The sequence below is a fragment of the Tenrec ecaudatus genome, chromosome 2, assembly GCF_050624435.1.
Source record: "Tenrec ecaudatus isolate mTenEca1 chromosome 2, mTenEca1.hap1, whole genome shotgun sequence".
NCBI lineage: Eukaryota > Metazoa > Chordata > Mammalia > Afrosoricida > Tenrecidae > Tenrec > Tenrec ecaudatus.
Genome location: NC_134531.1, coordinates 194,404,651 through 194,425,787, shown reverse-complemented (window position 1 = coordinate 194,425,787; position 21,137 = coordinate 194,404,651). Strand labels below are relative to the sequence as shown.

Genomic DNA, 21,137 nt, shown 5'->3' with positions numbered 1-21,137 from the left:
CTATTTGCAGACAATTACATTGATCCTCCTTAGCCCACTACAACCCTTTGTCTCTTCCTTTCCACAAACCTTCCTCAGAGCCCCTTTCACATCTTTGTTCCTTAGGGTATAAATCATAGGATTGAGCATAGGGGTAATTATAGTGTAAAAAAGGGCAACAAACTTTCCTTCACTCTGAGAATAACTACTCGTGGGCTGAAGGTATGTGTATATGGCTGAGCCATAAAAAAGGGAAACCACTAGGAGGTGGGATCCACATGTCCCAAAAGCCTTCCTGCGTCCAGCAGTTGAGTTAACTTTCAGAACTGCCCTAGCAATGTGTATGTAGGAGGTTAGAATTAGTGTTGCAGGAACCACCAAGATGATGACTCGGGCCACAAACATCTTCACCTCTGTCCCTTGTGTGTCCTCACAAGCCAGCTTCAGAAGCACAGGCATCTCACAGAAGAAGTGGTTCAGCTGATGGAGGCCACAGAGAGGCATGGCCATCATGAGGCCTGTCTGAACCAGAGAGTTCATGAAGCCTCCTACCCAAGAGATGGCAGCCAGTGCCTGGCAAAGACAGGGGTGCATAATGGTCATGTAGTGAAGGGGTCGGCAGACAGCAGTGTAGCGGTCAAAGGCCATCACTACCAGAAGCACAGACTCAGTGGATCCCAATGCGAGGGAGATGAAGAGCTGAGCCACACATCCTCCATAGGTGATAGTCCGATCATGTCCAGGAAGATTTTTCAGAAGCTGTGGCACAGTACTGGTGGTGTAGCAGAGATCCAGGAAGAAGAGGTGACACAGGAAAAAGTACATGGGTGTGTGCAACCGCAGGTCCAGGCGGGAGAGGGCGATGATAGCGGAATTGCCAAAGAGAGTGAGGGAGTAGAAAATGGAAATGAAGACCAAAAGGACAAGTTCCAGTTGAGGCCAATCTGAGAAACCCGCCAAAATGAAGCCTTCTCCAAAACTAGAGTTGAGCCTTCCCGTGGATCCTGGTGATGATAGATGGGCTTCTGATGAGGCTTTAAAAGAAAACCATAAACATGTAAATGAACAATAGAGGGACAGTGGTATTTTTTTAATGCAGTAGCAAAACCTTGTCTGAATTGTGTTCAGATCTGTGGGAGAAGTCAGGATTTGTAAGTGATGAAATAGCATATCTGATTAAGGAGATTGTGAGAAACTGACAACGTGGGAATATGACTAGGACTATATTCTCTAAGTTCTAACAAAGGACATCTGGAAAGCTAGTATTCCATGGTAGGAAAGCCACCACTTTGGTAAGTTAGTGATAAAGTCCAAGCACATTATCCTGCTTTAAATATCATTCCCACAGATTCTCCCCTAACAGCTATGCTGTCTTAAAGTGAGCACATGGTTGAGTCTGTCTCCCTATAGGAGCAGACATTCCCTGATTATCTCCTCCTGCTGCAGCACCCATTACCCCTCATGCCGTCCCCCAATGCAGGTATTGAGTTTCCTCACCTGTGATTACCACCCACCTTGTGATGTATGTAACTCCTGATTATACATGACTTATGGCTACCTATAAATGCCCAACAAATTAAAGACTCCCTCTCTCTTCTCCCACCTCCATGTGGACCACCACGAGGGCTGTGGTGAGCATGGTACCATGAAATGTGTCTGACTCCTTTATTTTATCTTCTCTCCTACCTATCCCTCCTATTCTCTGTGAATTTATTATAATCCTTATCTGTGATTGCCATACATTTGTGCCTATGGACCCCGAGGTTGTTAGAAGCTGTTTTACTCTAAGAAATGGCTCCCATTGTGTGGTTATAAGAAAAGAAGTCTTTTGAGTTATACCCCATGTACAATTGTATGGCCCTACCAGACAGTAGAATGAATTGGGGAACTTGTGTGAAGTGAGGATCCTGTTGAGGGATTAGCAGATAAGTAGGAATAAGAATAGCAATATAATATTTTAAAGAGGACAATAGGGTGAGACAGAATTAAACCTAAGACTTATGCTATTACTCGGGCACATTTAATGGGAAAACAGAAGGTAGCAGAAACAAATAAAAAGATGCAAGGTTTTCTACAAGCAGTAAAAGAGTATAATCCATGGTTCCCAGAGGAAGGAACATTAGATCTAGGAACTTGGGAACATGTAGGCACAAATTTAAAGAAAGCACACAAAGAGGGGCAGAGTATCCCCCTGGAGACCTGGTGTCTGTGGGATCAAGTTAAGATGATTTTAGAACCTCCACAGACAGAGCAGGAGAGGAATGAGGAACATCATTGTAAGGAAAGGCCTGAAATAAACTATCCAACAGTATAGAAGCAGGCAAAAGTGATTCAAATTGAGTATCAGGCAGATGAAAAGATTTTAGACAGAATTGAGAAAAATGAGCCTGAATCAGAGGGGTACATGATAGTAAAAGCATCTGCTCCCCTGCTGGAATGTAGTTCAGGAAAGTCTAGGGATGGTAAAACAACAAAGCAAGCCAGTGCTAGAGGTAAAGATGAGATTAGCTCCAAGAAAATGCAACCTAAGAGAGCTAACATGGAAGAGGAAGTTTGGGAAATCAAGTTTAAAGATACCAATTGAGAAAACCAGCATAGAAAACAGAAGAGGCAGAGTGTAGACAAGCACCTTTACTTTCAAAGGTAGAAAGAGGGATTTCAGAAGAAGGAGATTCAGAAATTATGACGGCTTTTCCTGTTAGTGTTATTAACAGACAGCCTGACTCGCACCACCCAGAAGGTCACTGACTATGGCCCAGCCTCTCCTTTTGCAGTTAGCATGATAAGATCTTTGGTAGAGTCTGAACGCTGGATCCCAGCTGACTGCTGAACTTTGACAGGAACATTCCTTTCTCCTTCAGTATTTTTCTAATATAGGATCTGGTGGAATGAATAAGTGTATTCACAAGCTCAGAGACATATTGAGGATGGAATAGATATAGGAATTCATTAGTTGCTAGGGGATGAGAGTTATATCACAGTTGAGTCACAATCATAGTTTACTGAACTGGCATTTACACAGGTACACAAGGTTTGCCTAAGGGCCTGGGAAAAAATAATACCATCAGGAGAGAGAATGGCCCAGTTACACTGCTATAAAGCAGCGGGATGATAATCCTATGTAGACTTTGTGCCCCAATTAGAGGATGCTCTGTGCAAAAGTGTCAGAAATGTGCAGGCAGTGGAAGATCTAGTTTACAAACTATCTTTTGAGTTCGTTCATGAGGACTGTAAAAATGCCTTATGTGCCTATCGAGAACAAGGCACACTTTTAGATTATCTTAGAATATGTTTGAATGTGGAGACAGATGAATACAAGGCAGACCTACTAGCCGCTGTTTTGGCCAACTACACCAGGCATAAAGGGAAATGCTTTCGATACAGGAAGATAGGTCATTTTCAAAGAGAGTGCTGGCAGGATAGGCTAATCACCGTGGCTCAGAAAATCAAGCTTCAGCCTGCACCAGAGCATGGACCAGGACCACCTAGATCATGTTTAAAAGAACCCCGACTTTGCCCGGCTGCAGGAAGGGACTCATGGGGTGAACCAATGTCACTCAAGATTAAGCAGTAAGAGATTTCCCTTAGCAAATGCTTTCCAGCCGGGAAATAGGAAAGAGAACGCGCTCCATACAGCAGAGCGCAGTAAGCCAGGCTTCTGCCTGGCTGAGCAAACCACAATCACAGGTGTCACTCAGCCTCACAGCAGGAGACCAGACTTGGCCAAACTTGCAAAAGTCCAGCCTCTGTTCTTCCAGCAGTAAGTTTGACTAACCAAGAAAAGGCTCAGAAGTGCTTGCAGCAGTCTGTTGATACCAAAAAGCAGGAGCCTCTGCTTGAGAGAGTAATACAATTTTTATGAAGGAAATTTAATCTAAGTACTCAAGGCACTCAAATTGATTCTAGAGTTATTCAGAGGTGTGAAGAAAAACCAAAATCTTCAATGAAACCAGAAATTATTAAGAATGGTATGTGGGGTCCACTACCTAAAAGAACTATAGACTGTTTATTAGGAAGGTCCAACCTAAATTTACAAGGTGTTCAGATTGTTGCTGGAGTTATTGGTCAGGATTGTGAAGAAGAAATTAGGGCGGTGATAAAATCTGATATACCATGGTTTATAAAGAAGGAAGATTACTTAAGCCAATATTTACTTTCTTGCATTTCTACAGTTAAAATGTATATGTATCAGGAAAACGTACTTGAGAAGTCTGACCACCCTATAATTCAAGTGGTGTTTTGGAATGCTGCTGTGCAGAAATAACAGTGCCCACATTAAATTTGAAATTGAAGAGAAAAGGTTTTTAAACTGGATATGGAGTCACTTTCTTAGGACATCCACAAGAGCCTAAGATCCGCCCACTAACTTCCCCTAAGTCCAGCATGGAGGGAATAAGGGAAGTTAACCGAGACAGACTATTGAAGATTGTAAAATCCTAAGGTGTAAAAAGCCTGACCGGCAATAAGGCTTAATTGAGCCTGTAACCTTACTGGTAAACTTAGAGGGGGAAAAATGTCTGTTTGGTAAGTTAGTTCAAACACAGCTGAACAAATTTATTAAGATATTTTTCAGTCTTTGAAATTATCCTGAGAGTGTTAAGAACTTCTCAGTACAGTTAGTGAGCTCACTTGATTCTCGGAGTGCTAGGGGACAAAACTTCAATATCAATGAAGTCTAACAAGTTTCACTGGTTTGGAACCAGGCAAGTTCCCTGAGGTTTGTTATACTGTCTTTAAAGTCTTCGTTGTTAAAACAGAAGGGGGAGAAGAAGAAAAATGTTATGTCTAACAAACTTCATTTAGTCATTTTTACCCCCCAATTTTCTCCTTACTAAAAGCTTTTAACAAAATTAGGGCAAATAAAAACATTTTCACTTCTACAGAAAAAGCTGATCCTAAGAAGTTCCAGGAAGATGGAAATTACGTTTGAGATCCCAGTCTGCTAATCACCTGTGGGAAGGGCTATGCATTTGTGTTTTTGGAGGAGAAAGCTGATGGACTCACTTTAGAAGGATGCAACCATGTGTTGAGAAAGGTGAAAGGCAAGGAAAAGATGAAAAATCACCCAATCTTAACCATGTTTCTGATTACAGGTTGCTAACAGTCCAAAGGGAGAGGCTATTTGTTTATGCTTTCACAGGCAAAGGGATTTCATTCAGCCAGCAAAGCCCAGAAGAAAGGCAGTGATGCTGTGACCTGAGAGTTGAAAGACCAGTTCAGAGACCTCTATCCTGTTGCTGAAGTCATCCAAAATGCCAAGAAGATATCGCATATCCCTGAGAATGGCAATTGCTTCCTGCTTAGACATTTCTAACATTGCTGATGCTGTCTAACAGACACTCTGAGATTCTCTCATAACTGAACTTTTTATGGAAAAGTGACTAGACTAATACAACTGACTGTTCATTTACTAGAGGATCAGATTATAAACTTTTAATATCATTGGATATTAAATTTCATTAGAATGTTGCAGATTTTGTGATATATATATATATATAATGTAACCTTACACAATTGGGATTAATTAGAAAACATTTGCAAGGGCTTAAGGGAAACATTTCATTATATGTGATTCAACTAAAAAGGGATATTTTCTATACATTTGAGGATGGAGTTAAGACATCCGCTAGCTCTGAGGTGATTAGACAATTGGTGGATGGTATAGAGAGGCTGGGTCCCATGCGCTTGGGTTCAAAATATTTCATATAGCTTAAGTTCTAGTCTAGCTGTGCTGCTCATCATCATAATCTTGATGCTCACAGTCTCGTGCTGCTTCTATAGGAAGTTAAGAGATATGAATAGGGACCATGTTGCCTCTATTAAATTTTAAACATAATACAGAAGGGGGAAATATGGGAAATTGACAACATGAGAAATATGACTAGGACAATATTCCCTAACTTATAACAGAGGGTAATCTGGAAAGCTAGTATCCTATGGTAGGAAAGCCACCACTTTGGTAAGTTAGTGATAAAAATCCAAGCACATTATCTTGCTTTCAATATCATTCCCACAGATTCTCTCCTATTAGCTCTGCTACCTTAAAGTGAGCACATGGTTGATTCTGTCTTCCTGTAGAAGCAGACATTCCCTGATTATCTCCTCCCATCAAGGCACCCATCCCCGCTCCTGTCTTCCCCCAATGCAGGCATTAGGTCTCCTCATCTGTGAGCTCAGGGACTTTACTCTGAACACCACCCACCTTGTGATAAATGTAACTCCTGAATATGTGTAGCTTATGGCTACTTATCAATGCCTCAAGACTCTAAAGACTCGCTCTCTCTTCTCCCACCTCCACGTGGAGCACCAAGAGGGGTTGAGGTCAGCATACTGTTATGAAATGTATCTGCCTCCTTTATTTTATCTTCTCTCCTACTTTCCCTCCTATTCTCCAATGACTGTATTATAATCTTTATATATGATTGCCATACAGATGTGCCTACAGACCCTGCGGTTGTTACAGGCTGGTTTACTTTGACAGGAGAATCATAAGGAAGCTCTGAAAGGGGCCCCAGGTTTATCTTTGCTATTTCAGTTAAGTTCTAGAGGACACAGAGGGACTTTAAAGGAATTGCGAAAAATGGAAACAAAATTTGAAGGTTTGGAAACAGTCTGCTGCACAGACCAAGGACATAGATCCTAGAATTTTCACCAAGGATGTGCCATCTGTTCTTGAATAGATTAAGTCTACGGCTGATGGATCTAAGCCACTCCCACAGCAGAACCCATCAGCTTCGACTGAAAGACGCAGGGAAGGTAGGAAAGAAAAGGACCTGACTGCATCTTGGAGTTCTATAGGTAGGAAATCCGCCCCAAGAAGCTCCATCTGTGGTCTTCCAAGGGAAGAAGAGGCCCACTCCTGGAGCAGGGGAAGATCAGCAGAGCAGATGGAAGAAGCATCGTGAGCAAGGCCTTCCCGATTTCAAAGGGTGGGCCACAACTGCCTCGGTTTCAAAAAGCGGGGTCTTTGACAACTTGGATCTGAAATGTATGACGTCCACTAAGATGTGGCAAGGCAATAGGTCCCTGAGGATACAACAATGTGGGAACAAGAAATCCATGCTCAAGGGACAGGGGAACGGGGCCTACTAGGGCCAAGGGGTGTGGCCAAGTTATCTTCTAGTCAGATCAACTAGGAGAATGGCGCCACCGAAGTCAAGGGAGCAGAGTTGCTATCCCAGTAGATCTGGACGTAGGAGTTGAACACCAGACCTCAGGTGGCTCCACCCAGCATCCAGAAGGTGTAACCAACACCCAGCGCCTGGAGAGTAGGGACATTACCTAGCTGGTCTCAAGGAACAAAGGACTACTCTCAAGCTAAAGCCGATTGTTCTGCTGGGGGTTGACGTGGTGGGTGCCCATTCCTTCTTTTCCTCTAAGTTCTCCCATTTGTAGTGGAGATGTCTGCAGCATGCCGACCACTGCACTATGGAAGCAGAGAACTTGAATGCTACATTTCATCAGGTCACAGAAAAGAGGAGTTTCAACCCAGCATGAAATATGCCTAGAAACTTGCCTATAGTTGATTTAGGTGATTCAGAAAATGAAATTGGGGGCTTGAAGTTGATTTGATGAAGGACTTTGGGAATGATGGGATGCAATGAGTGTGTTGTACCTATGGCAAGACATGAATTTGGTGGACCTAACAGTTAAATGTTGTGGATTTAAATGTGCAACCCCAAAATATGTGCTATAAATCCTAACCCCTCATAAGCATATTTGGGACTGGGTTGACTTGTTTTGTTAATCAGGCAGGATTGGTGTAGGGTAGGTTTTGAGTCTAACTCTTTGGGGATAAAAGAGATTAGACAGGCAAGTGAAGGAGGCAGAGATGAAAGGAGAGAGATGCCGCATTAAGATCCACCAGGAACAGAAGAGTAGAAAAAAAGAGTCTTTCTACAGAGCCGAGAAAGATAAAAAGTCTTCCCCTGGAGCTCAAACCCTAAATTTGGATTTTTATTCCACTAAGATGTGAGAAAATAAATTTCTGTTTGTTAAAGCCATTCACTTGTGGTATTTCTGATACAGCAGCATTATATAGCTAAGACACCCCCCATAACTTTCACTTGTCCAAACAGCAGGAAAAAAGGTAATGCTTCTTGTGAAGGAAATAGGCTTGTGTGGTGCAAACAATGAAGCACTCCACTAGTAACTGAGGGGTGGAAGGTTCTAATCCACACAAAGTCACCTAGGAAGAAAGACCTACAAACGTACTTCTGAAAGGTCACAACTTTTGAAAACTCTACTCTAAAACACACGGGAGCCTCATAATTTGGAACTGATTCTATAGCAGTTGGTTTGGTCCGGTTGATGAAGGACGGAGACTTCTACATTATTTTGTAGTATTCACTTGCTGTTCAGTGCCATGAAGTCAGTTCCAATCCATAGTAACCCTGTGACCACAGACTGAAACAGTGTCCGGTCCTGCAGCGTCCTCAAAATTGTTCCTGTGTGTGAGCCCATTGTGGACACCACTATTGACATTTGGTGCCCCTGCTGGCATTTGAAACACCAGTGACATCGCTTTCAGCATCACAGCAACACACAAGCCACCACAGTTCGACCCACTGACGGACTCGGGGACAGTGTGCCCTAAACACTCCTAAATCAGGAACTGTATGATCCACTTTGTCCTGCTGTATTAATTTCTAGGGAGATCGCTGAATCGGGATAACATCCACGTGAACTCAATTTCTGTTGCCTGCATGTTATGCAGACCCTTCATGTCTTGGACCCGGTATTTCCTTGTCCTAAAGTAGAGATCATGTATTTTGGCAAGGGTCAAATGTAAGGATATGAGAGCTGCTGGTAAAAATGTGAGGTGTCAAACTGTAGCATTTGGACGCTGGGCTGTTCTCTGTTGCTTGGTCTCGCAGGTAGCATGCTCCGCAGATTGGGATTCATGAACAGTGAAGATGAACTCTCAACTGTGAGCTCTGGGAGCTCATAGCTCACCATTCCTGGAAACCCAGCTCAAGGCTAGCTGAGAATTGTCACAGGGATTGAGAAGAGTGGAGACTCATCCATTTTTATCATGGTGGAGGCTATTGTGGGAGGGATTATAAAAAATATCCTAAATATCATAATTCACCATGTAGCTAATACACTCCACTTCCTATAAACTCAGTAATCCACCTTAGTTGTTCCCTCCTCCCAGCTAAATCTTTTGTATATTTCTCTCTGTCATATGTAACATTTCATTAAAATTCCTTTTACCTGCTTTTGTCCCTCTCTCATCTGTGCTCTCTTCAGTTGTAGAGAGTATATAAAAACTCACTGCCATGAGTCAATGCTGACTCAATCAACCCCTGTGAGTTCCTGAGATGGAAGCTGGTTATGGGAGTAGAGAGCCCAGTCTCTCTCCCGAGGACCTGCTGGTGCCTGACTGCAGCCCAACTCGTAACCACTCTACCACCATGGGCTAGGGAATACACAGAATACCAAAGTAAATATTAACAGCTTACCTTAAGGACACAAAAGAGAACAATGTGGACTACAACTGCAACTTAGATTTTTACAAACAGCCCTCATATTGTTACATTTGGCCTTTCCCACAACGAAATCCTAAAAGTGAGGCAATATGTCATCTCTACTTTAGGACAAGGAAACACCTGGCACAAATATTAAGGTTTCTGGGTAAACTGATGGAACAAACTGGTAACAACCAGCCATGCCCAACCAAACCCAATGACATTGTGTTGATTCTAACTCATAGAAACCCTATAGGAAAGTATAGAACTACCCCCATAAGATTTTCCAGTCTATACGTCTTCATGGAAGATGCCACATCTTTCTCCCACAGAACTGGTGATGGGCTTGAACCACCAACCTTTTGGTACAGCCAAGCTCTTCAACCACTGTGACTCCTTATGGTACATCAGAGGTACTAAATTAGTGTTACTGTAGTCACAACATATAGTAAATGTTAAATAGATTTGAATACACAGCTATCACTCTCTTTTCAAATTTTATGGAACTTTATTTACACTGAGAAATATACAGATGAATTTCTAATATACTTTCACAAACTATAGAAGTGGAATATGTATAAAAATTGCTCTCCTTTGGCATTGATATTTCTTGGAGTATAAAAATTGTAAAAGGAACTGTAGAGTGTGCCAGCAAGAAAAACAAATGAAAACAGTGATTATAACCCTATATATTCAATTAAGGTAGTTTTGTCATCCTGCTTATTGTCATAGGAAATTTTGCAACAGAAATTGGTGAAGGTTATGTAACAATTAATTAAATTAATGTTGCTACACATGAAAAATATTGAATTGATAAATGTTGTATTATATTGTATCTATATTTATATATCATATCTCAAAATGTATATTATATCATCTAAGGTCCATGATGGATTAACTGAATCCAGAAGAGTATTTGGAAGCCACTCTGCATACCCTTGTGAAAACTTTGGATAAAAATGTAATTTAATAACAATGGTTACATCTAATCTAATCAATACACGGAAGCTATTTTTTTAAAAAGCCACCTTAGTAAAATACAACATCTAAGGAGTCTCTACATCAGAAACCCACAGACCTGCTCAGCTAGTGACCAACTATGACCCTTGGTACATTGCACCTTGTGTCAGGAAAATTCACTCAGTGATCCTTAAATTATCTAGCTGTTTCATCACATTTCAACAGGAATTAAATGGCATGATGCCTTGTGAGCTCCATCAAGGATATATAATACATTTTGAATACTGATCTGTCTGCATACAAGTATATATAGTTTTGCATATCATTGTGTCTTCATCTTTCAGTACAGTGCCAGGTGAATAAAAGATTCTCAATAAATATCTGAGTTGGCTTTATGCCATATATGCTCTAGATATTTTTGCAATAAAACCCTTGCTCCATTTCTGCATCTTTTAATCATCGTTTCTTACCCCTTCATTTTCCTCCAATTTATTTGTCTTGAATTGCATTTTCATAGATAAGTTTATTTAAAGAGCTGATTGTGCTCAATGTGTGAAAATCTTCACCTGTCATTCACCCTCCAGTCTGCTGATATATGGACATTGTCCTCACAGTTGTTTCTGGAAACATCCAGGAGACATTTTTCAGCTTCATCTTTGTCACTGCATTTTGCCTGTTGCCTCTTTCTACGTAAGCCTCCTTCTCCCCCTTCCTGGGTCTCTTCTACTTCACTGGCCATTCCCAGGGTCTCTTTAGCAGGCTCCCTCTCTCTGTGAAGCCCTCACATGTGTGCTTCCTCCTCTGGGTTTCATCCCAGATACCCCTTCTGTTCTCTGCTCTTCCTGGAAAGTGTCCTCCACTCAAGTGCTTGAATCACAGGTCGCCGTACTGAGAACCTCAAACTGAAACTCTACACCCAACATCTGTCTTCTGAACTTCAAACGTTTTATAACCCATCTTCTTAGCCCAGGACACTTCAAACTCAGCACGTCTACACTCATCATGTCAGCCCAACAGAACTGCTTCCCCTCTTGTGTTTCCTCTCCAAGGGAACTGTCATCACACTGCACAGTTCTCCACACCAGAAAATGGATCATCAGCCTCCATCCCTCCTTGTGCTTTCAGGTCACAGCTTTCATGTCATTTCCACTAAGGTAGTGATTTGAAACTGGGCAAATTTTTGTTTCTCAGAAGACGTGTTGTCATGTGTGGAGTTGTTTTCGGTTTATACAACTACAGAGTATGAGGGGGTGCACCCAGCATCAAGAGAGTTGAACCCAAGAGTGGGGCTAAGCACAGTATGGTGCGTGGGCTATTATAGACACACACGCACCAATTTACTGGCCCAAAATAAGTATTCCTCTATTTCACCATACTACATCTTTCAGTGCGCAAAGCTGCGTCTATCTACTTCATGATTGTGCTCCAGTGCTCTGGCACTGTGGCTCCGTGGCACATGAAAGTGATAAGTAAGGAAGCCCCCGGCACCTGCACTCGCCTGTACCAACTCTTTACCAGTCATGAGGAAGGCATGAAATCTGAGACCAATTTTGTTCTTATTCAGAAGTGGGGTATGGAGGTCGCCCTGTTTGGGGTCTGATGACTTTCATGTGACTTCTGCTGTGTCAGCAAAAGTATCAGTATCCACAAACTTCTGAGCTGTTTTTCTATCCTGTCATCCTATTGACTTTCTTCTCTCTAACCAAGGCCTGCCCTCTTGTGATAGGCCTTGTTGGGAGATATGTCCTGCTTCTTAATCCCCAGCCATTGGCCAGGGTCCTGGTGACAATGGGCTAATCTCCCAGGATCACATCACATCAGACCTGTCACCAGATCGGTGCCAATGGCATCCTGTATTCAGCACAGCTTGCCACACTCTCCATTAATTGGCCCTTTACTGTCACTCATGACCAGTTGCTGCAGTTAGGATGGTTTTCCAATCCCTCACAGAGCTTTACTTTCTTCAGTCTTCCTGTGATATCCATTGCTAGGGTCTTCCTCGTGTGATATATGATTACCATAAAAAGAAATACTCATCTTAAATCCCTCCTGAACAGGAAACTCAGAAATTCCCTCAGAGCCCCTTCCAGCTTCACACAGCCGTTGCAAGTTAGAGCTCACATGGACCCAAAGACGGGTCTCTTGTAAAGACCACACAGTTACTAGTCCTCAACCCTAGTGAGTCTGACCGTGAGACAAGTCCATCCTCGGTCTCATCGTCTCAGAAGCTGAGCAGCCGGTATCAGCGTCTGAAGCGTCCCCCTGCGTGCAGCTGAATAGCCGTGAGGGGAGGGGTCTCCTTAGAGGAGCATAGAAGAAATGCCACCCGACGCCCATTCTCCACTGTCTGAAGGGAGCCCTCATGACATGAACCACGCTGAACTTCATATATCCCAGTAAACTCACATGTCTATAATGTTTCACATGTTCCATATCTATCGATCCAGTCAAAAACGAAAATGAGATTAGGTCTGCCTATTTTTTTTCAACCCCCTCCCCAGATACTGACAAAGGATCCTTCTACCCTTAAATAACAATACAGTGTATTTTTTGAGTATTCTGCAATTTTTTAGCATTCTGCAAGTTCTTGGCAGTAGACTGGAATAAAACCTTGAAAAATCCAGCCTCTAGGAAACAAAACCTGTATGGCATATGGAAATAGCTCACATGAGAAAGAGCTGTTTTCAAGATTGGAAATGAGGATTTTTGAAACCAAACACGATAGCTTTGTTGCTTATTTCAAGATCTTCCACATGCGAAAGCTGGTAAACTTGCTTTGTGCTCCTCCTAAGGCCTTAATTAGGAGCAGTTAATGGAAATGAAAAGATAGATGGTGGCTTGATATAATGAAAACATTAAAATAAAAACAAAAATAGTCTAAAGATGGACTGACTGGTAATGTGGTGATATTCTCATGACTTGAAGACTTTCTGCTCACTCAGAGGTTGAAAGTTTATCTTTCATTTATTTTAAAATGTTCATGTATTAACTGTCAGGTTGAATGAGAGAGTTTTGAATATGTGATCCAATTTTGAGATTTTGTAATTTTCTGATATTAAAAAACTTTTTTTTGCTTTTTAAAGATTAAGATATAACCTCTATTCCCAATCACCTTGGCACACACAAATCATTTGATACTTGCACAATAAGGACTGCACTGCACTGCACTGCAAAGAACATTGTCTGTGTCTATCTCTATGTCTGTTTGCTTCTGTGTGGATGCATATCTATTTGTCTGTCTATGACCTCTATTAATTATAACCTTCTTGAGATCATAAATCACATTAAAAAATCTTTCAACTAACTCCATGCCATTCCACTTATTTAATAATTTTGTCTGACACCAATGGACCCCCAATCACGTCAGAGAATGTAATTTGCTTCTGTAAAGATTTGCAGTCTTGGAATCACATAGGGGCAGTTTTCCTCCGTCCTGTAGGGATAGGTCAGTTCTCCTGTCCACTGTCCTACTCTCTCAAAGGGAAGCGACTTGAGGGATGGCAGTGGGTGTGGTTTCAGAGTCTGAGCAAAGGAGGAGATTCCACAAACTCCTTTCAGACCACCTAATTGTGAGAGCATCGTCTTTACATTTGAATCTAATTTCACTTCCTCCGCACAATGTCCCCTTATACAGATACCATCCTGACCCCAAGGCTCCTTTTTAATTGCCCAACAATAATCCATCAGTTTCTGTTCTAAGACCAGAAAGCCACAATTTGAGTTCAGTCCAAAAGCTAAATTAGCAGATTGTTCGATCTCTGATTCTATACCCAGAACATTTTCTCCAAATAGGATGGATTCTTCCTGTTGTATACTCCTCCAAGAAGTCTTCTTTGATTGATCTTCAACAACTCTGATTGTGCCTCTTTTTTTGTTTACTTTGCATATTAAAGCCATTGGAATCCAGAATTTGAATTTTAGAATGGATCTTAACATTTACTTTAGTTAACTCTTACTCTTTAAATAACCAGAAAGTCCTATAATTGGTCAATGATTTCCCATGTTTATGCAGTTGCCTGACTGTGAAATCAAGGGAGTCCACTCAGTCTCTACTAACCCAAAAGTTCTAGGAAAGGACCTTACACACTTACCTCTCTCAAGCATACTGGCTTCAAATGTAGTTGGAGATTGATTGCGTCTAGAGAATCCTCAAGAAGGCAGTTCTTGATCCTGACTTCATCCGTAGGGTGGAGGGCTATGATCCGAACTTCTTTCTTGAAAACTCATGATTGCATATGGTTTCCTACCCCAGTAGGAGAGACTAATGAGACCCATAATCCACAAGGTGGGACCATCCTTCCCACTACACCCGCATGCACCTACCCTAGGCAACTCTGACCAGGAGAGATCTAATCTATTATTAAACTACCTAATGTCCCAGGGGCATTTCCAATGCCCCCTTTAGAGCAGTAGGAGAACTGTTTACCAAGGGAGGCCTTGGGGATTTCTGGGCCTTAACGTGGCAATTATAATCACCAATTGATTCTCTTAATTTTCTCTACTCCATTTACTCAAAGCTGTAACCAAATTGATCTATACAGTATTATAAAAATACACTATTTCACTTGGTTCATGCCACTCCCCAACCTGGAATTCCCTCGTTTCTACCTTGATCAAAACCATGCTCATGCTTCTATCCCATCCAATGTCTCCTTTGAAGTCTACCATGTTCTCCACACATGGCTTATAGCTTCCATTTCTGATCTCCTCATATCATTTTATTTATTTGTATCATTGATTCAATTATATAATTAATGTCCTGGATGACAAGCTTGATATTTTATATTTCTGTCTGTATCACAATCTTTACTATGTTAATATTTTAAATTTCTTTATACTTTATTTTAACCTACATAGAATGTTAAAACTTTGCTCCATTTATCAATTCAACACAAATTATTTATTGAGCACTGCTTAATTATTTTTTAAATTCCCGTGAAAAATTCAATAATCAAACTTTTATTTTGGATGTATAGCCATCTCTCCCTGGTGCGGGCACTCATCTCTGCCTCACTGACTCTTTCTGTACACTTTTCTGACGTCACCTCACCAGCTTCCAGAGACTGGGAAGCTCTGGCGGCTGCGTCGAACTTCCTCAGTGTCGGCCTTCAGCTACAAGGCGCACACTTTGAAAAACGCCTGCTTCTGTAAGGGAGAGGCAACCTCCTCCCTCCTCTCAGATGCCACTGTGGGTTTTACAGGATTCCATCTTGCCTTTTGCAGCTGTTGCCATCTGAATGTATGGCTGCTGGAGCCCCTTCCTGTCCCCCTGCATGTCTGCCTCTCTGCTCTCCTCTGCAATCCTTGCCTCCAGGTTTCCAGAAGCCCCCCTTCCCGTGATGTGGTCAGAAGACTGCAGCCTACACTCTTGGGAATTCTGGCTCCCAAAGCCTTTTCGCTTTCCCGTGGTTCGCTCTGTGTTCCTGCCAGCAAACTGCCGCACGAGTGAATCCCTTACTCTGCAGGATGCGTGTTCCCCCTGCTCTCTCCTGCAGGGGAGCCGAACATGTGACTTACCGACCTCACCAAGGTGGCACCCCCAGTGTCTGCCTTCTGTTTCAGAGCAACTGAGCACATGGTCTTCTAAGGACCTCATCAACATGGTGTCCAGTGCTCCAACCAAGTGGAAGGCAGGGGACTGCGTGGCTAGCACCCCGACCCCCAGTTGCCACGTTTTTTTTGCCCTGGGTTTTCCCATGATGCCCCACTACTGATTTCTCCTGTTCACAACAAGTAGCTTGGTCCTGCTTTGTTGCATGACCTTGGTTGTCTGCTAGTCTTATTGTTTGGTTCTTCTCTGATTAGTTTTCCTTTTGTCCAAGCCTTGACAAGAGGCGCTGAAAGCAAGGCCACTGAGTAACTGCTAACCCTGCTGTTTCATCGAAGGCTTTTAAGCCCACCTGCCTCGCTGCCTACGGCCTCTTGTCTCCAGGCCATTCACATTCCTGGTACAGTTGCACCATGACATCATATGTCCTTCCAAGGATCCAAATCTGTCTAGAGTGGCTGAATGTACACTGAGCCAATTGACAGGTCTCTCATCCCCTCCGAAAGTTTTGGAAAGGCCACTCATAAGCCAGTGGTGGCCTTGAAGACAATTTTAAGTTCACTCCAAGCAGTGGTCCCACTTTCGGAGGTTCTGGTGAATTACTCATGTCAGTAATTCCTCCATCAGCCCTGTAAGGTCACCCATTGTCAGCCCTGCAAGGTCACCCACTCTCAGCCCTGTAAGGTCACCCACTTCAGTCCTGTAAGGTCACCCACTGTCAGCCCTGTAAGGTCATCCAAGCTGATGGCCTACAATGTCTTGCTTGCTGTCTAGAAAACAGTTCGTGCCCAGTTCACCAGCAGAGATGGGTTGCCCGAACCCCTTTCCATCGCACACGGTACCTGTCCACAGCTGAAGTTTCCTAATGCCTTAGGTGTGGCCCGAGCTGGCACGTTAACTGATGACCATGGAGCACCAAGCTCTCTAACTTTTCTGTTGTTTGCTTTCTAGATGGGCATTCAAGAGTCCCTTCTCAGAGGGAATGCTTTTGTGTGCCATATGCCATCCTTTGGTCCAGATCTGAGCCGCAGATATTCCCTGAGTCATGTAAAGTCACCCAAGTCAGTGGCACACAAATCCTTTGCATGCTGTCTAAAAAGATGGTCGGGGCCAGTTTGCCAGCAGAAACTGGGTCCCCTGACACACTCCTCAAACAGAGTCATCTGTTCCAGCTCACGTTTCATGGTGCCTTAGGTGCAGCGAGTGCTGGGATTTCAGATTATGGCCCTGGGCACTGGGGTTTTCCTGTGGTCTTGTTTGCTAGATGGTAAAGGAAGGATCTGTCCCCAAGGGAGCAAATTGCCATAGATTTGACCCACAGAAACTAGAGAAATGGAAGCTAATATCTTTCTGCAGTACCATGTGGCCTCAGTACATTCTAGGTAAGGGGGAATTCTTGCTGGATAATGGTACACTTTCCCTGCTGACCCTGATTCAGCTAGAACGTTTCTGCAAAGGGATGGGGAAGTGGGCAGAGTTCCCTGCATTGAAGCATTTTTCCTTTGGAGACGCAGTAGAGACCTTTGTTTCCAGTGTAGCAAGGACCCCGGAAGGGGCCCAGAAGCTGAAGGCTACTCTATCCCCAGCCCGGCCACACCACCCTCAGTCCCTGAACCTGTAGAAGCTGGGGGAAAGGTGGTCCTGTCAAAGTCCTACCCTTGATAGAGGCAGCTGGGGAATTTGATCCCCAGGTAAGTCACAAGCCTTTCACTTTAATTGAATTTAGGCAAATTAAGAGTGACCGAAGCAGTTATTCAGACAGTCCAGAACAGTGCATAGAGGCCTTTCAGCACCTCACTCTAGCCCATGACTAGGCTTGGAAGGATGTAAGGATCATTTTGGGACAGAGTATGACAGACTTTGAGAAAAAATGAGTGCTGAAGGTAGCTTGGAATTTTGCATATAGTTTTCATGTAATAACTGATAAATATCCAATAGGAGAACCAGCTGTGCCTCCAACTAACCCTCCCCTGGGATAATAATGATCCCATTGACAGGTGGGAATGGGAACATTTTCTAGTGTGTATCAAAAATAGACTGAATTCAGGGCGGCAAAGGCCATCAAGTGCACTAAAGTGACAGCTATTAGCCAAGAGCCTAATGAATGGCCTGGAAGTTTCTTCGAATGACCGAGAGAACCCAGAAGAATCACAGCACGGTAAATCTAGGAACATGAAGGGGACGTCCTCCTCAGGGACAAATTCTGCACAAGGCCAGACCAGATATTCCGACAAAGCTTCAGAAGTTAGTGCAAAAACCTGAAGGTGTTCCCCTAGAAGAGATGGTCATTAGTGCCACCGCAACCTTCTACAACAGAGACGAAGAGTGGGGAGCCCAGGAGAAGAAGAGAAAGAAGAATGTTAGGCATGTGTGGGTACTGGCCACCATTGCTAACTTACGCCCATCGACTGCCTCCCAGATTTCCCAGACCCCTGAACAAGGCACCAGGTGTCAATTGTGCCATTGCCTGGATCACTGGACAAGGTATTGGCTTAATCAGAGTAGGCTTTCACAAGGGCTATACTACCACTGAAAAAAAACTGGCCATGGGCAGTACTCTGTCCTATGGTAAACACCCGAGAGGGTAGGCGCACCCAGTCTACTGTGTAGCCCAGACGGCAAGCAGCAGATGATGGCTGTTACTACTCTGGAGTGTAGGGTGAACATAAACATGGCAAGTAGGTCAGTACGTTTCCTCCCAGGTACTGGGACTGCCTACTCCGTCCTTACCTCTTCCCCGGAACCCTGGCCCCACACACTTGCACCATGATGGGAGTGTCAGGTAAGCCTGTACTCAAACATTTCATGGCAACCTTAAGGTGCCTCTGGGACAACTTTACCTCTCCCATAGCTGTCTAGTAGTCCCTGAATGTCCAACTACCCTTCTAGCCTGAGATGTATTGTCTAAACTACACCCTACATGGTCATGGGCCTCATCCTCGTCCCACTATATTTTTCCAAATGTTCCTTTTCTCAGCCAGGTGGCCATCTTGCCTACGCACAATAGAAGCTGTGCCTTTCTTATTCACGAAGCAGTTTGGATCACCATAGGAGGCATCTTAGAGACCTGACTGACCACAGGATCCCCGAAGTGCTACAAGCTAAAACAATAACTGCCTTTCTCACAGTCGTCTATTAAAGTATCAAGTCCTTCTTACAGAGAACCCTGCGGTTACCCCCCAGACTATTAGAACCCTCAATCCAGGTGCATTACTCATTGACCCCGGGGAGGACGCTAAACCCCTCCATTCCTGCTTTGAGCTACTGTTTACTAATAACCTGCCTACGTCAGCCCTGAAAGAACAACCGTATGCTGTAGCTTACTGTGTCTGGTTTGCTGATGGTCGCAGCGTTGTGACCATTGGAGTGTACAGACCTGGTAATACCATTGTTTCTCTTGACCAAGTCATTGAAGCTCACTCCCTGTCCCCAGGGACTTCAGCCCAGCTGGCTGAACTGATAGTTTTGTCATAAGGCCTCGAGAAAGCAGAGGCAAAGAAATTAACTCTGGACACAGATTCAAAATATGGGCTTGTAGTTCACCAGGCATGTAGTGCGAGCCAAGAACCGGCATATTACCCACTCAAGAAACCTTACAGATGCAGATCTTATAGGCCAGGGTAAAACTGCTCTTGTGAGTTTCCAACACTTTGTGGAAGCCTTAAAAGTTAACATGTGAGTGGTAATGAACCTTCATTCACTCAATTTCAACCTACATCTGGCTCAGATTGCATCTCCACCAAACCAAACCCACTGCCATCGAGTCAGTTCTGAGGTGGCAACTCTTACTAGAGTACGGGAGTAGAATGCCTGATTTTTCTTCCAAGGAATTGGCTGGTGGTTTCCAATGGTTAATCTCGTGCTCAGCCCCTCAACTCAGAAAAATGACACCAGGGTTTCTTTTAAAAGGCCCTTGGCTAGTCTAAAAGCCCTGGTGGTCTATAGAGCTGGACCTTTCATTGCCTGACTTCCTGATGGGGCTTCTGCTATTGTCTCATTTCCCGTAGTGAACCCCCTCTTTCCAGGTATGTGTGTCCCTGCACTCCAGACATCATGTTGTGCCCTTATCTCCAGACCCCAAACTCAAGAGTCTACCCACTCATTGTGGGGGCAATGTGAACATCCTTTCTCCACCCAGTCTTTTAGCTATCTCCTGTCTTATCCGCTGATAAGGAAATATGTTTTATCTGCTTTTAAGCGTCCATGGGCTGAAGAGATATCTGCAGAAACGTAGCTCCTCCTCTCTTTTGTGTTAAAATTCCTAACATCTTCATTTCTCCCCTTGCCCATCTCTTTCTAGGACCCTAGGTAGTGTGGTGGTGTCGTGGTGTCCTGATGAGCTACAATCTGCCTGGTCAGCAGTTCACGAACACCAGTAGTTTAATGGGAGAAAGATTGGACTTTCAACCCCCCAAAGCAGTTACAGTCTCGGAAGCCCACAGGGGTTTCTATGAGCCACCATTGACTCAATGGCAGCAAGTTTGGAGTGTCTTTTCTCTGTCTAACTCACAGTACCATTTAGTAAAAAGAATGAGGGCTTCTTTCTCTTCATTACCCTGTCTCCTTTTACCTCCCTTCCGTGATGTAGGCTCTGACCCCTCCAGGGAAGAAGCGTTTGGAGGAAAGGGAAGGAAATTAGGAAAACACTTTCCTGAAAATAATTGATGTGTGAGTGATTAAACCTGACCTTTGTTCTCATTTTCTTTCAAGAGTGCTTTAGAGAGTGCTCCACCACCGATGATCTATACACACTGTTCTTTGATACAGAAAACTCCCTGCAATGTTCTTCCTCCTCAGTCCTTAGAAATCTGTTCGTTCCTGCTAGATTCTCCTCTACAGAGGCCTGTGTCACCCTTCTAGGAAAGACACTTAGAAAATACCTACTCACCCAATATGGTGATTATCTGGTGTCTAGGAAACACCCAGGGAGGTCTGGATGTGCAGTGGCATTCACGTGGAGTTGCTCACCATGAGACCTGCAGTGAGAACCCACTAGCAGCTCAATGTGGGAAAGATGAGGCTGTCTCCACCCATAACAATGTAAAGCCTTGGAAACTCCATGGGGCAGCTCTATCCTGTCTTAACAGGATCAGTATGAGTTGGAATTAACTCGACAGTAAGTCCAGTTTAGTTTTTATTGTTTTTGCCCACTTTACGTGGACAAATTCCCTGAGTTCAAA

General features: G+C 43.5%; 2 protein-coding genes across 2 annotated transcripts in view; one reads left to right on the top strand and one right to left on the bottom strand.

Annotated features, from left to right (window-relative positions):
- LOC142440266 (olfactory receptor 2Y1B-like) lies at window positions 1–18,725 on the bottom strand. The gene is made up of 3 exons (XM_075542750.1): window positions 18,688–18,725; window positions 15,609–15,898; window positions 1–1,013 (listed from the first exon to the last, which is right to left on the bottom strand). The coding sequence occupies exons 1-3, from the start codon at window positions 18,723–18,725 to the stop codon at window positions 1–3; spliced, it is 1,341 nt and encodes a 446-aa protein (XP_075398865.1).
- LOC142440265 (olfactory receptor 2Y1B-like) overlaps window positions 18,724–21,137 on the top strand; it is a 22,725-nt gene continuing 20,311 nt past the window's right edge. The window contains exons 1-2 of the mRNA XM_075542749.1: window positions 18,724–18,739; window positions 19,118–19,336. Of these exons, the coding sequence (XP_075398864.1) occupies window positions 18,724–18,739; window positions 19,118–19,336 (235 nt within the window). The remainder of the gene's footprint in view (window positions 18,740–19,117; window positions 19,337–21,137) is intronic.

Excerpts from the sequence above, each read along its gene's own strand:
- LOC142440266 (XM_075542750.1), bottom strand. The coding sequence starts at position 18,725 with ATGGTGCAAGTGTGTGGGGCCAGGGTTCCGGGGAAGAG. Across the intron at positions 15,899-18,687 it reads GCCAGGGTTCCGGGGAAGAG|GAGAGAGCAGGGGGAACACG; the intron begins GTAAGGACGGAG and ends GCTCCCCTGCAG. Across the intron at positions 1,014-15,608 it reads AAAAGGCAAGATGGAATCCT|CCTCATCAGAAGCCCATCTA; the intron begins GTAAAACCCACA and ends TTTCTTTTAAAG.